General features: G+C 38.1%; 1 protein-coding gene across 5 annotated transcripts in view; it reads right to left on the bottom strand.

The window, feature by feature from the left end:
* The window catches only part of PCCA (propionyl-CoA carboxylase subunit alpha), a 420,685-nt gene that overhangs the window by 334,052 nt on the left and 65,961 nt on the right, over positions 1 to 20,672 (bottom strand). For all 5 annotated transcript variants that reach the window (XM_059892112.1, NM_001083509.1, XM_024999954.2 and 2 more), the window contains 3 exons: positions 16,767 to 16,844; positions 12,416 to 12,463; positions 12,239 to 12,307 (listed from right to left, as the gene is read on the bottom strand). In XM_059892112.1, coding sequence (XP_059748095.1) covers positions 12,239 to 12,286 — 48 coding nt within the window. In that variant the 5' untranslated portion in view covers positions 12,287 to 12,307; positions 12,416 to 12,463; positions 16,767 to 16,844. The remainder of the gene's footprint in view (positions 1 to 12,238; positions 12,308 to 12,415; positions 12,464 to 16,766; positions 16,845 to 20,672) is intronic.

Here is a 20,672-nt window from a genome sequence, read left to right as displayed (position 1 = left end):
GGTTGATACATTTTTCTATTTTTGTAGTATTAGGTAATTTGAGGTTATTTTACAGAGAAGCAAAAAATGGTGGTTGAATTTATACATATTGAATTCAGCCATAATTGTATTTTTTAAATACATAACCTGACAGGCACTATGGTAGATAATAATGAATCAGCATGGGAGCCATTTAATATACTTCTTGATTAACTCATTGCCTGTCCACTTCGCACACAGACACGCTTACATGTCATAATCGTCATAATTCCCATCATCCCCACTGCTAACACTCAAGCTCCTTGATTAGTGCATAACTCCCAAACGAGCCATTGCTAATGCTAAATAATTCTCTTCAGCCTCCTGCTACTATTCTGCAGGATCTCCAATTAAATATAATGTCCCTGATGAGCCATATTAATGTGAACAAATTCCTACCAGGAATCCTAACCTATTCCATTTTCCCAAAAAAATATGTAGAGAAAGTAATTTAGTCAAGACAAAGATAATCAAAACAGTTTAAAATGATATAGTACAATGTCTCTGCAAAATATGTTTTTTTCAAAGACAATAAAAGAAAAAGGATGGGAAAAGTAATGTCTAAACATCTTAAACGATTCCTTCTGAATAATCTGTTCTTCGCTGAAAACTCTAGTGTTTTAAATATGCATATGTAGATACACTGTATTCTTAATCCAAAAAGGTTACTGAAAGCTAAGTTTTAAGAAAAGTGAGCATTACCAAGTTTTAGAGTATGCCATTCAAAAACCCTTTAATTACCTAATTACCAGAACTCCAAGGTCCATAATCATATTAATGAAACCAATTCCTTCCTTCCCATTAAATGCAGTATTACAGTCACTATCAGAGGCTTTGCCATGGAACTCTACGTTGCCGATAAGAAAACTTCATCCTGAACAATGACAACTATAAGCATTTTTTGCAAGAATGAATTAAGAATCCTACAGATTTTCTATTGCAATCTAAAAGACTGGGAAGGTTTCTGACCTAATTAAGACCAACTGGGAAACATGGACTATGATGGCCATTATCTTAAAATATTCTGTACTAGTAAAACAACAGAAGAAAATATTAGATACATCATCTCAACTACACACATACATATGATAAAAGGTCATCTGATTTCTCAGTTACCATCCCCAAAAAGGTTTACAAATCTGACTCTGGTCACTGATTCCTATCTGAAGATTAATAATGACACAAGTTGCAAATAAGTCCATTAAAAAATTTTGTAAAAAAAAAAAAAAATTTTTTTTATTAAGAACTTTAACTCTCTTCCAAAGAAAGAAAGGTTGCAAAATATCCTGAAAAGTAAATGAAGTAAACAGAAAAGGTAAATGCTTGAGGTTTTGACACTTAAATTGCTTTCAACTCTTTATGTTTACATAGAACAAAAGATATTCAAACAAAAATACTAACAGGTCTAAGTTTATTAAAAGATATATATATATGAAAAGATATAAAACATTCTAACCAACCCATAACATTTTTAAAAGGTTTTCTCTAACGTCTTTTACACCTTAGCCTGTACTGATATATTCCATCTCCATTTACCTGATCATTACCCTCCAGTTTGTTCAGCTGGAACCAACATACACTAATTACATAGACATCACGAAGTCCTATTTGTCCTCAGTACCTCCCCAGACAGCAGGGAAATAATACCAAGGGTAGGCATGCTAAGTGATGATTCCCCCCCACCTTACTGTCAATCATCCCAGAGCACTCACAGGGGCACCCCACTCAATCTCATTACCGAATCCTAAGGGTAGGACTACAATACTCACCAGGAAGCACAGTTCAAACAGCATGCTGCCTGGCCAACATGTGAGTCATAATGACTCCTTCCCTGATTTTAGGTTTTGGTGTTAATGCAATAAATATCAGGTATTTCTCATTTAAATCCAATGTTACAATACACAGACAAAGCAACAAAACATTGGTAAGTTCAATTTAGGAATCTAGATAAGAAATACAGTCAAAGGTTGAAGTTCAGAGTCATTTAATCCCATTTAAAAACAAAACCTCACAGCCCTAACTTCATGTTTAAAACAAATATAACAATATTTTGCTGTTTCTTAGGGGAAGGTTTACTAGTCTTTTCACCTGAAAACATACATACATACATAATTATCATAAAAGTAAATTAAGTTATCTAACATGAATTTTGAGAAGTACAAACACAACAATCTCTAAATTCTCATAATTATTTGTTCCCACTATTCACCAAACTACTGAAGCAAGATCTGACTTCCCATTTAAAAAGTCTTGGTCACCAAAACTGTCAGATAGTTCTCATTACTTATTATTTCTTAACTTCTCTGGGGCTACCTCAAATCATAGCACATTAGGCATAAAACCCTACAATCCACTTCTGCCTTTTACGTCAATATTATATTAATAAGGTCCTCAAACAAATAAAATCTCCCACATCAGCCCTCTACCTAAAATCGAATGAATTTATTCCATAAATCTGTGTCTTCTGGCTCCAAAATTTTATGTAATGGTCCTAATAATTTCCACTTTATAAAGTATTACAAGTTTCTTTTTTTTGCTACACCACATGGCATACGGGATCTTAGTTCCCTGACCAAGGACTGAATTCACACTCCCCACAGAGGAAGTTTGGAGTCTTAACTCTTGGACTGCCAGGGAGTCCTCAATATTTTTTAATATCTGTTAGTGCAGACATGACTGAAGCGACTTAGCAGCAGCAGCAGTCTTTATCTTGGAGAAGGAAGTGGCAACCCACTCCAGTATTCTTGCCTGGAGAATCCTGTGGACAGAGGAGCCTGGTGGGCTGCTGTCCATGGGGTCGCACAGAGTCGGACACGACTGAAGTGACTTAGCAGCAGCAGCAGCCAGCAGCAGTGCAGTTACCTCTTCGATTTTCCTCAAAATTTCCTAGGCTATTCTTGCATATTTTTTGTCAATTCCCCTTCCCCATTACATTATTACATTTTTTAGGATTTAATACAAAAACACAGATCTAGAAATAAGTAGCATTTACAATATTGTTTCCCCATAAAAAAAGAAGTCCTCATATAAGTCATACAAATTCACTTTAAATTCATATTGTAAAGTGTTTTATCTTTGGCACTATTTCTATGAGGTTAAATTTTTTTTAAGTTGTATTTCTACCTTGTTAATATTTAGGAAATCTATAGCTATTTGTATTTATTTTTTTAACTATCAAAGAGGCTTTCCTCACTGTTTCTGAAGAGTTAATCGGTTGCCACTGTACTGGAAACTCAGCACTACCTTATTATTTCTGCCTTTCCTGTCCTCCATTTTATAACTCGCACCTAACTGCATTGCCAAGTACTTCTTGGATGCTACTAAGTATCAGTGGTGATAGTAAATGTATGCGTCTTCAACTGGACTTTTATGAAAATGCTTCCTATAAGGTATGACTTAATTTTTATTTTGGGATGGAAGTAGTTATCTGATCCTGTCTTACTAAGGATTTTACAAGAGGAAGACAGTGAATTTCTTTTAAATGACATTTAGGCTTCTATCGATGCTTTTGAACTGTGGTATTGGAGAAGAGTCTTGAGAGTCCCTTGGACTGCAAGGAGCTCCAACCAGTCCATCCTAAAGGAGATCAGTCCTGGGTGTTCATTGGAGGGACTGATGTTGAAGCTGAAACTCCAATACTTTGGCCACCTGATGCGGAGAGCTGACTCATTTGAAAAGACCCTGATGCTGGGAAAGATTGAGGGCAGGAGGAGAAGGGGACAATAGAGGATGAGATGGTTGGATGGCATCATTGACTCAATGGACATGGGTTTGGGTGGACTCCGGGAGTTGGTGATGGACAGGGAGGCCTGGCGTGCTGTGGTTCAGGGGGTTGCCAAGAGTCGGACATGACTGAGCGACTGAACTGAACTGAAGGCTTCTATCAAGGTGATCATACAGTTTTCCTCCATTAACCTATTAGTATATTCAATTAATAGTGTCTAGTATTGAAACCATATTGAAATGTCACAAATACACTCTGCATGACTGCAGCATTTTATTTAAATAAATTTTATTCTAGTTTCTATTACTTAGGATTTTTCTAACAATATATATAGTAAGTCATTTTTTATTTTCTGCTTACTATCTTTGTCCAGATTTTGATTTCCAAGTGACTAGGCTGGTTTCAGAAAAAAGAAATGGAAATCTATTTTTCTTTCTCTAAGTCTAGAACAATATAAATAGTGTCAAAATTTCTTGCTTCCTGAAAATTGCACAGATTCCTTGTGACAGTCTCTAGGCCTAGACACTCAGAGTTCTTTAGTCATTTTCTACCTTACTTTTCTACCTTAGCGTTTTCAAGCACAGGGTTGTGGGCCTATCTATATGTAATTACTTGTCCAATTTTATAAACTGAGCAAAACAAAATACTCAGTAATTTTAAAGGCTTTCCAAAGTATGTTAAACCCCACTTTCAATAATGTATTAAACCACCAGGCAATTAGCCAGGATAGATGACTTAAATATCCTTACGAACCAACCAGTCCTAAAAGACACTACAGAACACTCCACCCAGCAACAGCAGAATATAATCTTAAATTCACGTGGAACGTTCTCCAGAATAGTTCATATGCTAGTCCATAAAACAAACATTAAAAACTTTTAAAGGATAGAAAAAGAAAAAATACATTCTCTGACAAAAGCTGAAGGAAATTAGAAATCAATGACAGAAAGAAATTTGGGAAACTCATAAATATGTGAATTAAAAAAAATCCTAATCCATGCTCCCTTTCTTGGTCCTGCTTGTTCTTAGTCTCCGGTACCACCATGCAGACTGAGTCAAGTAGAACCAAGAAAGGGAATTTTATCTTACCCAACCAATTTTTGGAGGTCTTGTAAGACTAAACAAGACCAAAAACAAACAAACAAACAAACAAACAAAAAATCCTCAATAATAAGTGAGTCAAAGAAAAAATCACCAGGGGAACCAGAAAATACAAGGCAACCAGGAGTAATGAAAATACAAAATGTCAAAACACGGGATGCAGCTTAAACACTAAGAGAAAGATGTATGGTGAAACCCCTATGTTAAAAAGACCTCAAAACAACCTAGTCTTCTATCTTAAGAAACTTTTTTAAAAGAGCAAACTAAATCCAGAGCAAGCAGAATGAAGGAAACAAAAACTAATGTAAATATAAATGAAGCAGAGAGTTTAAAAGGAGAGAAATCAATGAAACCAAAAGTTGGGTCTTTAAAGATCAATGAAACAGAAAATCTTCAGTTAAATTGACCAAGAAAAAAATGAAAAAACTCAAATAACTAAAATTTCAAAGGGCTTCTCTGGTGGCTCAGATGGTAAAGAATCCACCTGCAATTCAGGAGACCTGGGTTCAATCCCTGGGTTGGGAAGATCCCCTGGAGGCGGGTATGGCAAACCCAGTGCAATATTCTTGCCTGGAGAATCCCCATGGACAGAGGAGCCTGGCGGGCTACAATCCATGGGGTTGCAAAGAAACAACACAGGAATGGAAGAGACATTACCACTGGCCTTACAGAAATAAAAACAATAAGGAAATACTATGAACAATTATTTAACAATAAACTAGGTAACTTAGGATGAAATGTCTTCCCTAGAAGGAAATAAACTATAGAACTAACTCAAGAAGAAACAGGAAATCAAGAGAAGGAATTAGTAAACAAGAAACTACTCACAGGGACTTCCCTGGTAGTCTAGGGGCTAAGACACCATCCTCCCAATACAGGGGGCCCAGATTTGATCCCTGGTCACAGTACTAAATCCCACACGCCACAACTAAGAGTTTGCAAGCCACAACCAAGGATCCCACATGCTACAACAAAGACTGACGACCCCGCGAGCTGCAACTAAGACTGCCGCGGGCCAGTAAATAAACTTTTCTTAATGTTAAAAAAAAAAAAACTACCCACAGAGAAAACCTCGGATCTAGATGGCTTCACTGGTGAGTTCCACCAAACATTAAAAGAATAATTAACGACAACTCACAAACTTCCAGAACAACGGAAGATGAGGAAACACGTCCCACAGTATAACATGAAGACAAAATAACTCTGATACCAAAACAAAGACATCAAATGAAAAGTATAGACTAGTATCTCTTACAAATACGGATGAAAAATCCTCTACAAAATACCTGCAAACTGACTGCAACAATATATACAAAGGACTATATACATTATGGCCAAGTGTGATTTATCCCAGGAAGGTAAGGCTAAACATCCAAAAATTAATTAATTAATATAATATACCACATCAATGGAATAAAGGATAAAAACCACATTATCATCTCGGTAGACACCCAGTCATGATAAAAACTCAACAAACCAGCAGGGCACTTCCTCAACCTAATAGTGGGAATTGATGAAAATCCCAGAGCCTAAATCAAACTTAGTTATGGAATACTAAATGTTTTGTTCCTCATTTTAGGGGGAAAATAGAGTACCTGCTCTCACCACTACTTTTCAATAATTCTGAAAGTTAAAGCTAGGGAAATTAGGCAAGACTATAAAATAAAAAGCATCCAGTAAGAAAAGAAAGAAGTAAACCTCTCTCATTTTATACATGACATGATCTTCTAGAGAGAATCCTAAGAAATCTATTTTTTTAACTATTAGAAATAATAAGGAAGTTCAGCAAAGTTGCAGGACCCAAATCACTATATGAAAATTAATTGTATTCCTATATACCTGCAATTAAAATAAAAACTGAAATTAAGAAACTGTAAGTCTAGGGAATTCCCTGACAGTCCAGTGGTTACAATTCTGCACTCCCAATAGAGGAGGCACGGGTTCAATCTAGGGAACTAAGATCCTGCAAGGCATGCAGTGCAACCAATAAAAACAGAGAGAAAAGAAGAAATTGCAGTTCTAATAGATCAGAAGTAATACTAAAATACTTAGGAATAAATATAGCCATGTAAGTGAAAATCACTCTCTGAAAACTATAAAACTGTTGAGATTAAAGCAATATAAGTAAGTGGAACAACATCAGATGGAATGTCCATGCTCACATATAGGACTCTAAAATGTTAAGGTAAAGATACTTCCTCAAACTGATCCACAGATACCACACAATGCCTATCGAAATACCAGCAGGACACAGTGTCCCACTAGGACCATTTTCTGCTCATAAACCATTCTCCACAAATCTTTTCAAAGTAATAAGGGCCTGGAGAATGACACAGAGAAGACAATTCACAACTTGCTAAGAGGCTTAACCCCTATTTTGCTCTCTCTGGTCCTGACCATTTCCCACCGGAGGAGTTTACACTATTGTTGACTCTGGCTTCATCCCTGGAGGCAGTTGCACTAACCTCACCAGTACTTACGAACTGTTCTCCTGGGCGATGCCTGCCTCTGAGACTGCTCTGGGTCAGTCTTCTCAAAGAAAGCAAGAGACTGTCTTCAACAGAGGAACAGGATAGCATACTATTTTAAGATAATCCAATAATAAGCAGACTAGATAGAAAAACCACAAACCCTCCCTAGAAGCATCTAAAAATTCTAGATTAAATATAACAAATTTCCTCTAAATGAACAGTCTGGTTTACAAGAACCCATAAGCAATCCCTAGGGATCAAAAACAAAGAAGCAGCTAAACGTCAGACAGTATCCACTAGAACCAACACCACTAATCTTGGAGAATGCAAGCGGGGATCTGGGTAAACTAGAGAACTTGAGTTTTAACTCTCCGAGATAGGAACCACGTGTGAGCTGAAGATTTGAAGGAAAACTCCTACGTAAGGCCTTGCTGCTCAAAGATTACATCCTCAGTGAAGGGGGCATCAAGGGGTGGGAGAATGAATAAATAATCTACTAAGTAGGGCGTAGACAAATACTATCAGCTGTGCTTCAAGGTTAAGGAAAAAGTCTCCTCAGGAAATTAGAAATCATGAGCCTGTGTAACAGAAGGAGGGGTGTGGGAGAGAGCGTGTGTATGTGTGTGTGTGTGTGTGTGTGTGCATGTGTATAGTTTCATCTTGCTTTGCCCATCCTAATAATTCAGCAGCCTTCATGCCAAGAAACAAATATAAAAATTAGTCAGTGACACCCTGGAGTGATCGGCAGAAGCCAATAGAACCAACACCCAACAGGATTACATCTGCAACCCAAACCACGCAGAATTCAACGTTAAAGACACCAAATATGGCATCACAAGACAAAATCTACATGCATGAGGAAATAATCCATTGAGAGAAGAGTCAGAAATAGAAACAGGTATGCAGGAACTTGAAATAATATGACAGAAACTTTAAAACTAAGTTAGGCTATAACTAAGACATGAAATGACTCAGATACACAAGAAAAAAACACAAAACAAAAATCAGGCAGGGAATTCCCTGGTGGTCCAGTGGTTAGAACATGAAGCATGTAAGATTCTTCCACTCCAAGTAATATTCAAAATGCTGACCTCTTGAAAATAAATACTGAAACATATATATCTGAATAGCATGCCTTGTTCATAATATCAACATTGTAAAGCTGGCTAGATATGGTTAGATCTGATGCTAACCTTTGGGATCAAGTGTTAAAAAAGCAAAATATGCTGTTAGAGGAATTCATGTCTTTGTCCTTCTTGGGACTGGAGCAGAAACCAAGCAGCGGGTGTGGCCCTACTGCCGAGGCTTAAATCAAGCTCTGAGCACTCTAACCATCATGATTATTATCCTGTTTTTACTTATAGTATCTTTCTAGAAACCAACTTACAGAAAGTCATATTAAGAGGAAGTTTTGACTTGAGCAGGCATTGCTTGCTTCCCTTTGGGAAGCCTGGTAAATCTTATTCTAAACTATGTATCATAATCTTTGGTTAAAAAAAAGTGGCTAAAAGTTTTTAAAATATAAAAACTACCACCTCTACTTCAGGAAGGATAAATGCCGAAGATTTAAAACTCACACCGACTCTTTTGAAAGCAGTTTTGCCAAAGTTTAGAAAGTGTCCACAAAGCTAGGAACAAAGTACTCAAAGAACATGAGTGAACAAAGTACTCATGTTCTTTGAGGTAACAGCTTACAGAAGCAGACTACGGTGGAACACCAATATTGAAACATAAATAAATAGAAAAGAATGAAAATATAAGTAATTTTGGACTATCCATGTCAACAGTCACCTCCAGGAGAACACAGCATAAAGAATGAACTATTCTATGATATGAAAAAGAAAATTATAAGTGAAAGGTTGCTGTTAGGCTTGAAATAAAAACAGTGACTGTCCACAATTCAGACACTTTTCTCTCTCAATTTATCTATGAATGAAAACATGGCCTGAGCTAGGTACACTGAAAATAAAAACATGATGACAAGAGTGCCCCAATTAAAATTAAATTAAATTTTTTAAATGAGAAGAGTGAATTTTAAATCTACTACAAGCTTGATGATTACACAAGCTTTTTTCTGGAGGAGTTTACTATTGGTAAATGCCTTTGTTTATCAATCAAGAATGACATTAAAGCAATAGTTTTCTCACTATTTCATGAATATTTTGTAAAGATATAAACTAATGAAACTATCAGTTAAAACAAATTATTACTAAAGAAGCCAGAAATGAATAGTCAAAAAAAAAAAATCAAACAATATGTATGCAAAACAAGTTTTAATTGCTTGATTTAATTATTTTAAGCAAAAGATAAATATTTTAAATGTAGGGGCCAAAAAAGGAAGACAAAACAAAATGAAAGCTAGTGGAGGTGATGGAATTCCACTTGAGCTATATCAAATCCTGCAAGATGCTGTGAAAGTGCTGCACTCAATATGCCAGCACATTTGGAAAACTCAGCAGTGGCCACAGGACTGGAAAAGGTCGGTTTTCATTCCAATCCCTAAGAAAGGCAACGCCAAAGAATGCTCAAACTACTGCACAATTGCACTCATCTCACACGCTAGTAAAGTAATGCTCAAAATTCTCCAAGCCAGGCTTCAGCGATACGTGAACCATGAACTTCTAGATGTTCAAGCTTGTTTTAGAAAAGGCAGAGGCACCAGAGATCAAATTGCCAACATCCACTGGATCATCGAAAAAGCAAGAGAGTTCCAGAAAAACATCGATTTCTGCTTTATTGACTATGCCAAAGCCTTTGACTGTGTGGAAAATTCTGAAAGAGATGGGCATACCATACCACCTGACCTGCCTCTTGAGAAACCTGTATGCAGGTCAGGAAGCAACAGTTCGAACTGGACATGGAACAACAGACTGGTTCCAAATACGAAAAGGAATACATCAAGGCTGTATATTGTCACCTTGCTTGTTTAACTTATATGCAGAGTACATCATGAGAAACGCTGGGCTGAAGGAAGCACAAGCTGGAATCAAGATTGCTGGGAGAAATATCAATAACCTCAGATATGCAGATGACACCACCCTTACGGCAGAAAGTGAAGAAGAACTAAAGAGCTTCTTGATGAAAGTAAAAGAGGAGAGTGAAAAAGTTGGCTTAAAGCTCAACATTCAGAAAATGAAGATCATGGCATCCAGTCCCATCATTTTGTGGCAAATAGATGGGGAAACAGTGGAAACAGTGGCTGACCTTATTTCTGGGGGCTCCAAAATCACTGCAGCCATGAAATCAAGATGCTTACTCCTTGGAAGGAAAGTTATGACCAACCTAGACAGCATATTCAAAAGCAGAGACATTACTTTGCCAACAAAGGTCCGTCTAGTCAAGGCTATGGCTTTTCCAGTGGTCATGTATGGATGTGAGAGTTGGACTATAAAGAAAGCTGAGCGCCGAAGAATTGATGCTTTTGAACTGTAGTGTTGAAGACGACTCTTGAGAGTCCCCTGGACTGCAAGGAGATCCAACCAGTCCATCCTGAAGGAGATCAGTCCTGGGTGTTGATTGGAAGGACTGATGCTGAAGATGAAACTCCAATACTTTGGCCACCCGACTCATTGGAAAAGACCATGATGCTGGCAAAGATTAAGGGCAGGAGAAGGGGATGACAGAGGATGAGATGGTTGGATGGCATCACCGACACAATGAACATAGGTTTGGGTAGACTCTGGCAGTTGGTGATGGACAGGAAGGCCTGGCGTGCTGCGGTTCATGGGGTCGCAAAGAGTCAGGCATGACTGAGCAACTGAACTAAACTTCTGAATAAAATTTTAAAGTCACAAAGACTGAAAAGTCTTTGCATTAAATTACTATACGATAAAAGCTGACATTACCAATAGGTCCTGTTATCAAAAGTAGTATGAAAGAGTTAACTTATCAAAGTACAACTACTTACATTTCATTCCATACAGTTCCAATAATTTACTTTCCTACGGGATTTTTTTCTCCTCATTCATAGTTTACTACTGCTACAAATGCCTGCTGTGATAAAATATCTCCAATAAAATTAGTTATCATTCACCACTTTATGCTATATCCTCTTTTGCTCATGTCCAATCAGCATCAGTCTTCCATTTTTTTAATCAAACTTTCAGCTGAACACAGTACAGCATTTAGGAATGTCAAACAGTCAGAGCATCCCCTTAGTGACAGAGAATTACCCTATGGGGAAATGTGCTCCCATAAGGCAGCACTGTATAAACATTTCATTAATAACTAGCTCTTTTAACTTTCTCATGCTCTGCCTAAATGTACCTGGCGACCAGAATCCCTCTGCTGCTGCTGCTGCTACTGTCGCTTCAGTCATGTCCAACTCTGTGCAACCCCATAGACGGCAGCCCACCAGGCTCCCCCGTCCCTGGGATTCTCCAGGCAAGAACACTGGAGTGGGTTGACATTTCCTTCTCCAATGCATGAAAGTGAAAAGTGAAAGTGAAGTCACCCAGTCGTGTCCAACTCTTCACGACCCCATGGACTGCAGCCCATCAGGCTCCTCCATCCATGGGATTTTCCAGGCAAGAGTACTGGAGTGGGGTGCCATCACCTTCTCCGAGAATCCCTCTACAAACTATTTATTCTAGTCTAACTCCAGTGTTCTTGCCTGGAGAATTTCAGGGACTGGGGAGTCTAGTGGGCTGCCATCTATGGGGTCACACAGAGTCGGACATGATGGAAGCAACTTAGCAGCAGCAGCAGCAGCAGCAGCAAGCTTTTAAAGCCTTGAAAATAAAATAGTTAAGACACATATTGAAGACATTATGAGGCTTCTACTGTGCTTAATACAAGATAAAGTAATAGGTATTTTTTAAATTGTGTACCTTTTCAGGCCAACAACAACAAAACCCTCCATCTTTCACATTTTCCCATTTGATCCAAAATAAGATCCTAACTCAAACAAAGCAAATATACTTACAGAACTAGCATCGACATCACTGTGGATGGCAACCGTCTTAATGCCCATCTTCTTGCAAGTTTTAATAACCTATATTAAAATACATTAATGTTATCTACAATAGTAATGTATGTTTAAAGGGATTTAATAGTAAAATTCACAGAGTAAAATGAAAAATAAGATTAAAATCCCACTCACCCGACACGCAATTTCTCCTCTATTAGCAATAAGAATTTTATCAAAAGTCTAAAGAGAGGAAAACAAACACATAAGAAACTGTTAACTCTCACGATGAGACCAGAAAACATCAAGCTTTGTCTGCCACACTTACCACTGGGCATAACCCTAACAAGCACTACTGCCTACATGGTATCAGATACTATGCACGTGTTCACTTACAACCAGGCTACTACTAAACTCATCTGGCAGGATCTGGCCTTATAATTACCCTGTCAAAAAAGTATCAAATGATGAGGTTCAATAATTCATAAAGGAACTACATTTCTTGCCAAAAGATAATCTTCAAATGAGGTTTCAAAAAACTAAAAAACTTTAGTTAAAATTGCTTGAGAGTTTACTTGTTTTCTAAATTCAGAGAAATTCTAAATGTTATGTTTCTCAAAGTCAAGTCTGATATAATTTATATTCCATCTCTTTGGGATTGGGGCATAGCATTAAGTGGTATTTTCAACAACTCAGAACAGATAAACTAGTTATACTTTTTTACCCAAAGAGTTCCAGACCACACAGGTTATGCTATTTGAGTATAATGTTGAGTTAATGCTATTGAGTATAAATGTTGAGTATAACATTAAGTATAATGTTGTTTGAATAATCACATTTTGAAACAGCTAAGGCCACATAATAGAAAAAGATGTTCCATTTTGTGTAGGGTGAGAGACCTAAATTCTAAGCCCAATTCTGCCATTAATGACCTATTTCACTCTAAGTAAATCCATCTCTCAGGACTGCAATCTCTTGATTTCCACATAAATAAACTGATATAGCATTCTAGTGGGAAACTATTTAATAAGGTTCTCTCCTGACTCTAGAACTGAACAAGCTACTCTTTTTAAAGAAATGCACACGAACAATTGTAAGTAACTTGGATGCAATACATTTTAGTACACAATGATCGCTGGGTTAGTGAACTGTTGCATGTTAAATGGACCCTTTTTTAAAGTTTTAGTCATATTACTAAAAGAAAAGTTAAAGGTATATATGATCTTAAAAGTACTCTTGAATAACTTAAAGTAATATGTTAACCTGAGAGCAAATTACAGAATCTCAGAACTGCAAAAGGCCTTTAAAGTCTTGACTGAACCTTTATACCACACATGGGCTATCACACCCAACTGAGACAAGCCTCCACCTGGGCCCAAAAAACACCCTAATCCCACCTAGGGCTTGGAGCTATAAAATCGTGTGTGTGTGTATGTGCGTGTTAAGTCGCTTCAGCCTTGTCTGATTCTTTGCGACCACATGGACTGTGGCCCAGCAGGCCCCTCTGTCCTTGGGATTCTCCAGGCAAGAATAGTGGGGTGGAGCTATAAAATCGTGTGTGTGTGTGTAAAATCATGTATGTGTGTGTAAAATCATGTGTGTGTATGTGTTCAATCGTGTCTCTTTTCGACTCTATGGACTATCACTTTCCAGGCTCCTCTGTTCATCGGATTCTCCAGGCAAGAATACTGCAGTGGCATGCCATTCCTGCTAAACAGTAAGCATATACTAAGAAAACCTGTTCCTACTTCCCTGAACTGTATCTTCAAACACTGATTAAATATTAAGCAGACTACCTCAGATAAAAGCAGCACAAACACTGGAACTTACACGTTAAGCAACACATTAACAACAAATTATAATAATATTACAGGGAGTACAAATTCCATCGTAATTTCTATGGAAGGAGTAGAATGAAGGTTAAGAGCTAGTCTGAAGCCATCCTGGCCCAGTTGGAATCCCAACACTACCATGTGTTCCTCTGTGGACAAGCCAGCCTACCGGACACTCATTTCCCGGTTCGTAAAACGGGAGTAAGAGCTACCTGACACGGAGGTTCCAGGAATCTGAATTCACACCGTAAAGCCTTTAGTGTAGGGCCTAGCATGCACTATATACTCAGTATGTGTTAGCTAGAGTGTTGTTATTCGATCCTTTGGGCGGCAAACCAGATTACAAATCTAGGAGTGTGATTCTGTCTCACGGGGACAAATCTGTGCCAGCCATGACTGCAGCGCTTGACACACTCCTACTCCTCTCTGTTCAGGGCTCCTGATGGTGAGTGTTCTGCGCACCTTGACTGGGCCACAAGGTGTCCAGGTGAGACATTTTTTCTGACGGTGTCTGTGATGGTGTTTCCAGATGAGACTAACGTGTGAATCAGTAGACTCGGTAAAGCAGACAGCCCTCCCCAGTGTGGCTAGGCACCATCCAGTCCATGGAGGCCTCACAGACTAAACGTGGAGGAAGAGAGGACTAGTTCTGCCTGCCGGGTTGAGCTGGGACGTTGGTCTTCTACCCTTGGACCTGGGACTTACACCATCAGCTTTCCTGGTTTCCAGACCTTTGGACCTGGACTAGACTTACACACCAGCTTTCCAAGGTGTCCAGCTTGCAAACAGCAGACTGCAAGGGACTTCTCAGCCTCCTGAATTAGGTGTGTTGGTCGCCTAGTTGTGTCTGACTCCCTGCGACACCAGGGACTGTAGCCTGCCAGGCCCTTCTGTCCATGAGATTCTCCAGGCAAGAATACTGGAGTGAGGAGCCTTTCCCTTCTCTAGGGGATCTTCCTGACCCAGGGATTGAACCCAGGTCTCTTGCACTGGAGGCAGATTCTTTACCATATGAGCCACCAGGGAAACCCAGGAATTAGGTGAGTCAATTAAAAAAAAAAAAAAAAGAAATTTCTATATGTCTCTCACTGGTTCTGTTTCTCTGGAGAACCCTAACAGAGGACTATTAATGGATTACCAATAGTACACAAGTTCAATAAAGCTAATACCAATTAATCTTCCATACTTAAGATTTTAACTAAATAACAAATGAATATGGTTCAGATCTTAGAAGGTAAAAACGGGGGCACATAGTAGGGACACCCAGGTCCTTGCCTTAAAGGCAACAATTACTACTAGTTTCCTGAATATTCTTCCAGATAGGCTATGCGTATAAAAGAATATATACACTAATAAATTTAAACCAACTTTTTTTTTTGGCCACATGACACAGTTTGTGGGATCTTAGTTCCCTGACCAGGGACTGAACCTTCACCCTCGGCAGTGAGAAAGCAGAGTCTTAACCACTGGACCACCAGAGCACTCCCTAAACCAACTTTACACCTCCCGTCTGCATCAATAAGTACAGGTAAATGTCAAGTGCATTTGATAACTTCAATGTACAATACAGCACAATCACAACAAAGTGTGTTAAGTGCTGTGTTAAAGGCAGCAAAAGCAGAGAATGAAGAGTATGTGTTAATAAGGCAGTGACATTGAAAGCAGATGGTAACACAAAAAACTACAAGTAATTTTTAAGATAGCTCAAGCAAAAAACACAGTATGGGGTACTGTGGCAAATAAAGCTGGGGTAAAAATGCCCGATTAAGAAAGGATTTATAAGTCATTTAAAGACCTGGGACTGGGACCTCCCTGGTAGTCAAGTGGTTAAAATTCCACACTTCCACTGCAGGAGGCACAGGTTCTATTCCTGGTCAGGGAACTAAGATCCCACATGCCTCTCTGCATGGCCAAAAAACAAGAAATAATAAAATAAAATATATGAAAGTTAATTTCACCTGTTTATTTTCAATGTGGCTATTAGAAAATAAAAAATTATATATGTCCTCCAATTGTCTCCACTTTACATTTCTATTGAGCTACAGTGAATATAGATCCTTTATTCTCCAAATTTCAAGATTCTTTTGAGTAGTTCTGTAAAGTTTGGCTATTTAGAAGACCACTTCATTCTCAAATAATCATTCATATTAGTTCTACTTTAATGACATTCGATTTGAATCATCTCTTCTTAACCAAAACTCTTCTTCTGCCTCTTTGATGCCTTCATTGTCACCAAATCATGTTTTACCTCCAATCACCACTTCCAGTTCCTTTATTCCTCCATTACAGGCCTCAGACATTATCATATACCAAGATTTTAACCAGAATTCCCTTGTCCCCAAATTTACAATAACCATAATTGCCTTCACTCAAAAATAGTTACAAATATTAAGTAAATGAAAAAAAACTAATAGTTTAATCAAAATCTCTCAACTGCCTAGTCTAAGAAAGAATGTATTAGTGATCCTGCTGAAAACAAAGGAAATACATTGGGAATTTATTCCATTTGCGATATAGGTACAAATACAAAATTAAAGCCTCAGGCTGTGGTCCACAATGAAAAAAGGAACAAACGCTGAACACCTATAGAATCTATGATGTATGGCAATAAAAAATGACACAGCATCAATAAAATGGAACCTGCCCGGTGAACACAATGTGGAGACAACAAAACATTTTAACTTAGCTGTCAAAACTGTTTTTGAAATACTTACTTTTTCATTAGAATCATATCCAGCTGAACAGAGAGTACGAGACACCACTAAGTACCGTCTTGAATAATGTGGAACATGCTACCAAAAGAAAGGGGAAAAAAAAAAATGAAAGTGAAATAAACGACAGATACTTGAATGAGCTTTAAAAATATTTTTCAGGGTAATTCTTCCAGTATGCTTCTGGCTACAGTGTTTCCTCAATCAATGTATGTAGTTCTAAGCAATATACCTTAACTATAGAAGGTAAACCCCAACTAGACACATTCCCTTGGCACACATGAGAATCCAAAGACATCAAAACAATCTCCAGAAAAGTGTAAGAGTCAATGGGTCAAATAAAATCTGAAGAAAAGTCTTTCTGGTCACGCAGACAGATACAGCGGGATCAGAATGTCACACACCACACAGAACTTCATACAGCATGCAACAAGCGTCGGCTTTCAAAGAGCTTCAACTTTAACAGGGCCCAGAAAACAACAAACTAGTTTTTATTTGCTAATGTCTGACACATGATTTCTTATTTTACTTATTCTGGTATTAATGTGGCTTGGCAGATAAAAATGAAAAGGTTAACACTAATAATCAAGTTCACTTTAATTCATTACCATATACGTATGTGGAAAAAAGTGTATCTTAAGCCTTTAAAACATTAAGAAGAATCACTAATCAAGGTTATAGCAAAGGTTTAAGAAAATAATTTATCCTATAGTCACTGATGAAGGTAAATCAAGAAAAAAGCAGGGTGAGGGTGGTGGCAAAAGGCAACAGGTACTCAGAACGTTCTAACAGCCGAACAACTCAAACAGGAAGCAAATAATTTATAACAACATTTTAAAATGAAAAAAATGAATCCAGTTATTTTTTTTAGAAGTATCAAGCGCCAAATTACAAAATGTAATCTTTATGCAGAAGTGAATACACTTTACAAAATAAAACCTAGTAAAACTTACCACACCAAGTAAAAAGGACTGGTGATGAATAATGAGCTGAAAATGGGAAGAAAACTGACTTCACTACTGTCTCCCTTTCCCAGACCAAAACACTCTTACATTTCTGTAAGCATCCCTGTGAATTCAAACTCCAATGTAGAAAACTGAGTCTCAAGAATTTTAATTTTTCAGAAATGTCAAGTCTAGGCTGCAATGGTAAGAAAATTTAAACACAGATCTGGTAAAAGCATTATTAATTTTTTTTGAGATAATATAAATAGTGGCACTTCCACATTAATACTAAACATCTGTGCAAAGAGATGATTTGGTGTTTAAAAAAAAATGTACAAAGCGGGGTACACAACCACTTTTTGTGATTAAAAAAAAATTCAGTCTTCCACTGCCCTCAGCAGAATAGCTATAATCTGGCAACTTTACTCTCACATCAGATTTAACAGGATAAAGGTAACACCTCCTCACTTAAAAACCATATATTGTGTTTATAGCTTAGCCAACGCAGAAGGCAAACTCAGAATAAAGAAAAGGTCTTCCGTAGTGGTTCAGTGGTAAAGAATGCGCCTGTCAATGCAGGAGGCCGGTATGCAGGAGGCGGGTTCGATCCCTGGGTTGGAAAGAACACCTGGAGAAGGAAATGGCAAATCACTCTAGTATTCTTGCCTGGGAAATCCCATGGACACAGGAGCCTGGCGGGCTACAGTCCATGAGGTCACAAAAGAGTAGGACACAACTTAGCAACTAAACAACAACAACAAAGAAAAAAAAAAAGCAAAAGCTACCTGGGATTTCTCACATTTAGTCTGCAGCAAGGCAGCACTCGGATATTTACACAAGAAGTAAAGAGCACACCAGCTTCCTAACAATTTTATACAATGAACACAGTTTACAGTTTTACCAATTTTCCCTAATATCATAAGGCACATAACAGGCAGTTGTAGGAATATGTCAAAATATCCTTTCACAAGAGTATATACAAGAAAGGATTTTACAAAAATCATACATGTGTCTTTAATTACTAACAAATAAAGGGCATAACTGATTCCTGATGGCAAAAGCCAAATGTGAGTCTTTCAGAGACAAAACACAATCTGGGGTAGACATTTTAGGTATTCTAATAAGCTTTGGGGAGAGTAAACAGTGATGTTTATGTCTGGGGAAGGGAACACTTCCCAGCATACTGCCTAGAACAGAACTCTGGGAGAAGAGATCAAAGAGCCTGAGTTCTAATCCTAGCTCAGTCTGACACTACTTCCAGGACTAGGTGTTTTTCTTAGGTGCTCACGTGCTAAGTCACTTCGGTCGTGTACTACTCTGTACAACCCCATGGACTGTCGCCCACCAGACTCAGTCCATGAAATTCTCCAGGCAAGAATACTGGAGCGGGTAGCCATTCCCTCCTCCAGGGAATCTTCCTAACCCAGAGATCGAACTCGGGTCTCCTGCACTGCAGCCAGATTCTTTACCATCTGAGTCACCAGGGAAGCCCAGTTTCCTCTTAAATCCCTACTAACCTACACCACTGTCATTCAAAACACAAAAGCTTATTACAGAGATTCTAACATGTGTGAACATCTGACACACATTATTATGAAGAATATGCAGTTAACCCAAACTGAACGTGTGGTCCAAGAAGATGGTAACACAGATCTCACTGCCAGACTGCTCCGAGAGCAACAAACACTGAGTTGTTTGGTAGAAATGGAGCTAATTTCACAGATTCGAATAAACATGACTGAAGCATTAAGTTTCAGTCATGAACTTAATGACTGAAGTTCATTAAGCCTCAGGATTCTCTCATCAGATGGGCTCATGAAAAAATGGACTAAACTGAACTTGGTCCTCAAGGGACAGTTTCTAACCCAGAAGAATCAGACATCTCCAAGTGGCCAAGCTCTGGGACAGGTCTGGGTCAGCTGACTCAGTGTAATCTACACTTACTCAGGAAACTGCCAATAACATAAAACTCAAATTTTAAAATGTCTACACCACACAGTTCTTGAAACTAAATCTAAACTCTATTACAAACTCTATTAACTCTAAAACTAAACTCTATTACAAATCGTTGCTGTTGTTCAGTCGTTAAGTCGTGTCCATCTCTTTGCAACTCCTCGGACTGCAGCCCGCCAGGCTTCCCTGTACTTCACTATCTCCCAGAGTTTGCTCAAACTCATGTCCACGATTACAAATTACACCTGGCCAAAACGCAGGAGACAAGCTATAGCAGTATCGATCAATCAAATTGGGTTTGCTTGTTTTTTCATCTTTTTATTGCTATTTTTAAATACTTGGTTCTGACGATCTAACAGACTATATTTTACCACCATTATCAAAAAAAAAAGAAAGCATACAGCTTGTATACAAATGAATTTGTGATACTGGACCCCAAAATTGAAAAACACAGGTGCCCCTAATTAGCCAAGTACCTGGAAGAAGAAATGATGCAACCAGTCAGAACCTTAGCAGCAGAACACAACTACAGAGGAAAGACAGGAGTCTGAGCCATTCCCACAGCAAGCCCAAAGTGGTTTGCAGTCAGCCATACATTACTCTCTCACGCTCCTGTTTACCCCTGGCAGAGCTTCAACAAAGTTCAAAGCTATAATGTACACCAGTCAAAAATCAGATAATTTTGTAGAGCCACAACATAATTTTTTCAAAAAATACAAGGAATGAGTTGGTAGAAATCTGCTAATTTGGACCTCTACATAGAATTTTTAATGTTTCTTATTTTTGTTAGGCATATAAAAAAACAGGCTACAAGCCCAGTCCAGAATTCTTTAAAGGTATGTTCTAGAATAAGAGTTCAAAGGAAAAATGTTAACCAAGTCCATCTATAAAGACCGTTTAGCCTATCACAGCCGAAAGGAGAAAGGTCAGTGTGTGCAAAACGACTTCCAGAGAACATACTGCTCTGCTTCTCTTCTGCAAGAATGAAGATTTTCTATAGTTTCCACACTTA

This window comes from Bos taurus, chromosome 12 (genome assembly GCF_002263795.3).
Source record: "Bos taurus isolate L1 Dominette 01449 registration number 42190680 breed Hereford chromosome 12, ARS-UCD2.0, whole genome shotgun sequence".
Classification (NCBI taxonomy): Eukaryota; Metazoa; Chordata; class Mammalia; order Artiodactyla; family Bovidae; genus Bos; species Bos taurus.
Note: the sequence above shows the minus strand (reverse complement) of the source record. Positions and strands in the feature narration are given on the sequence as shown.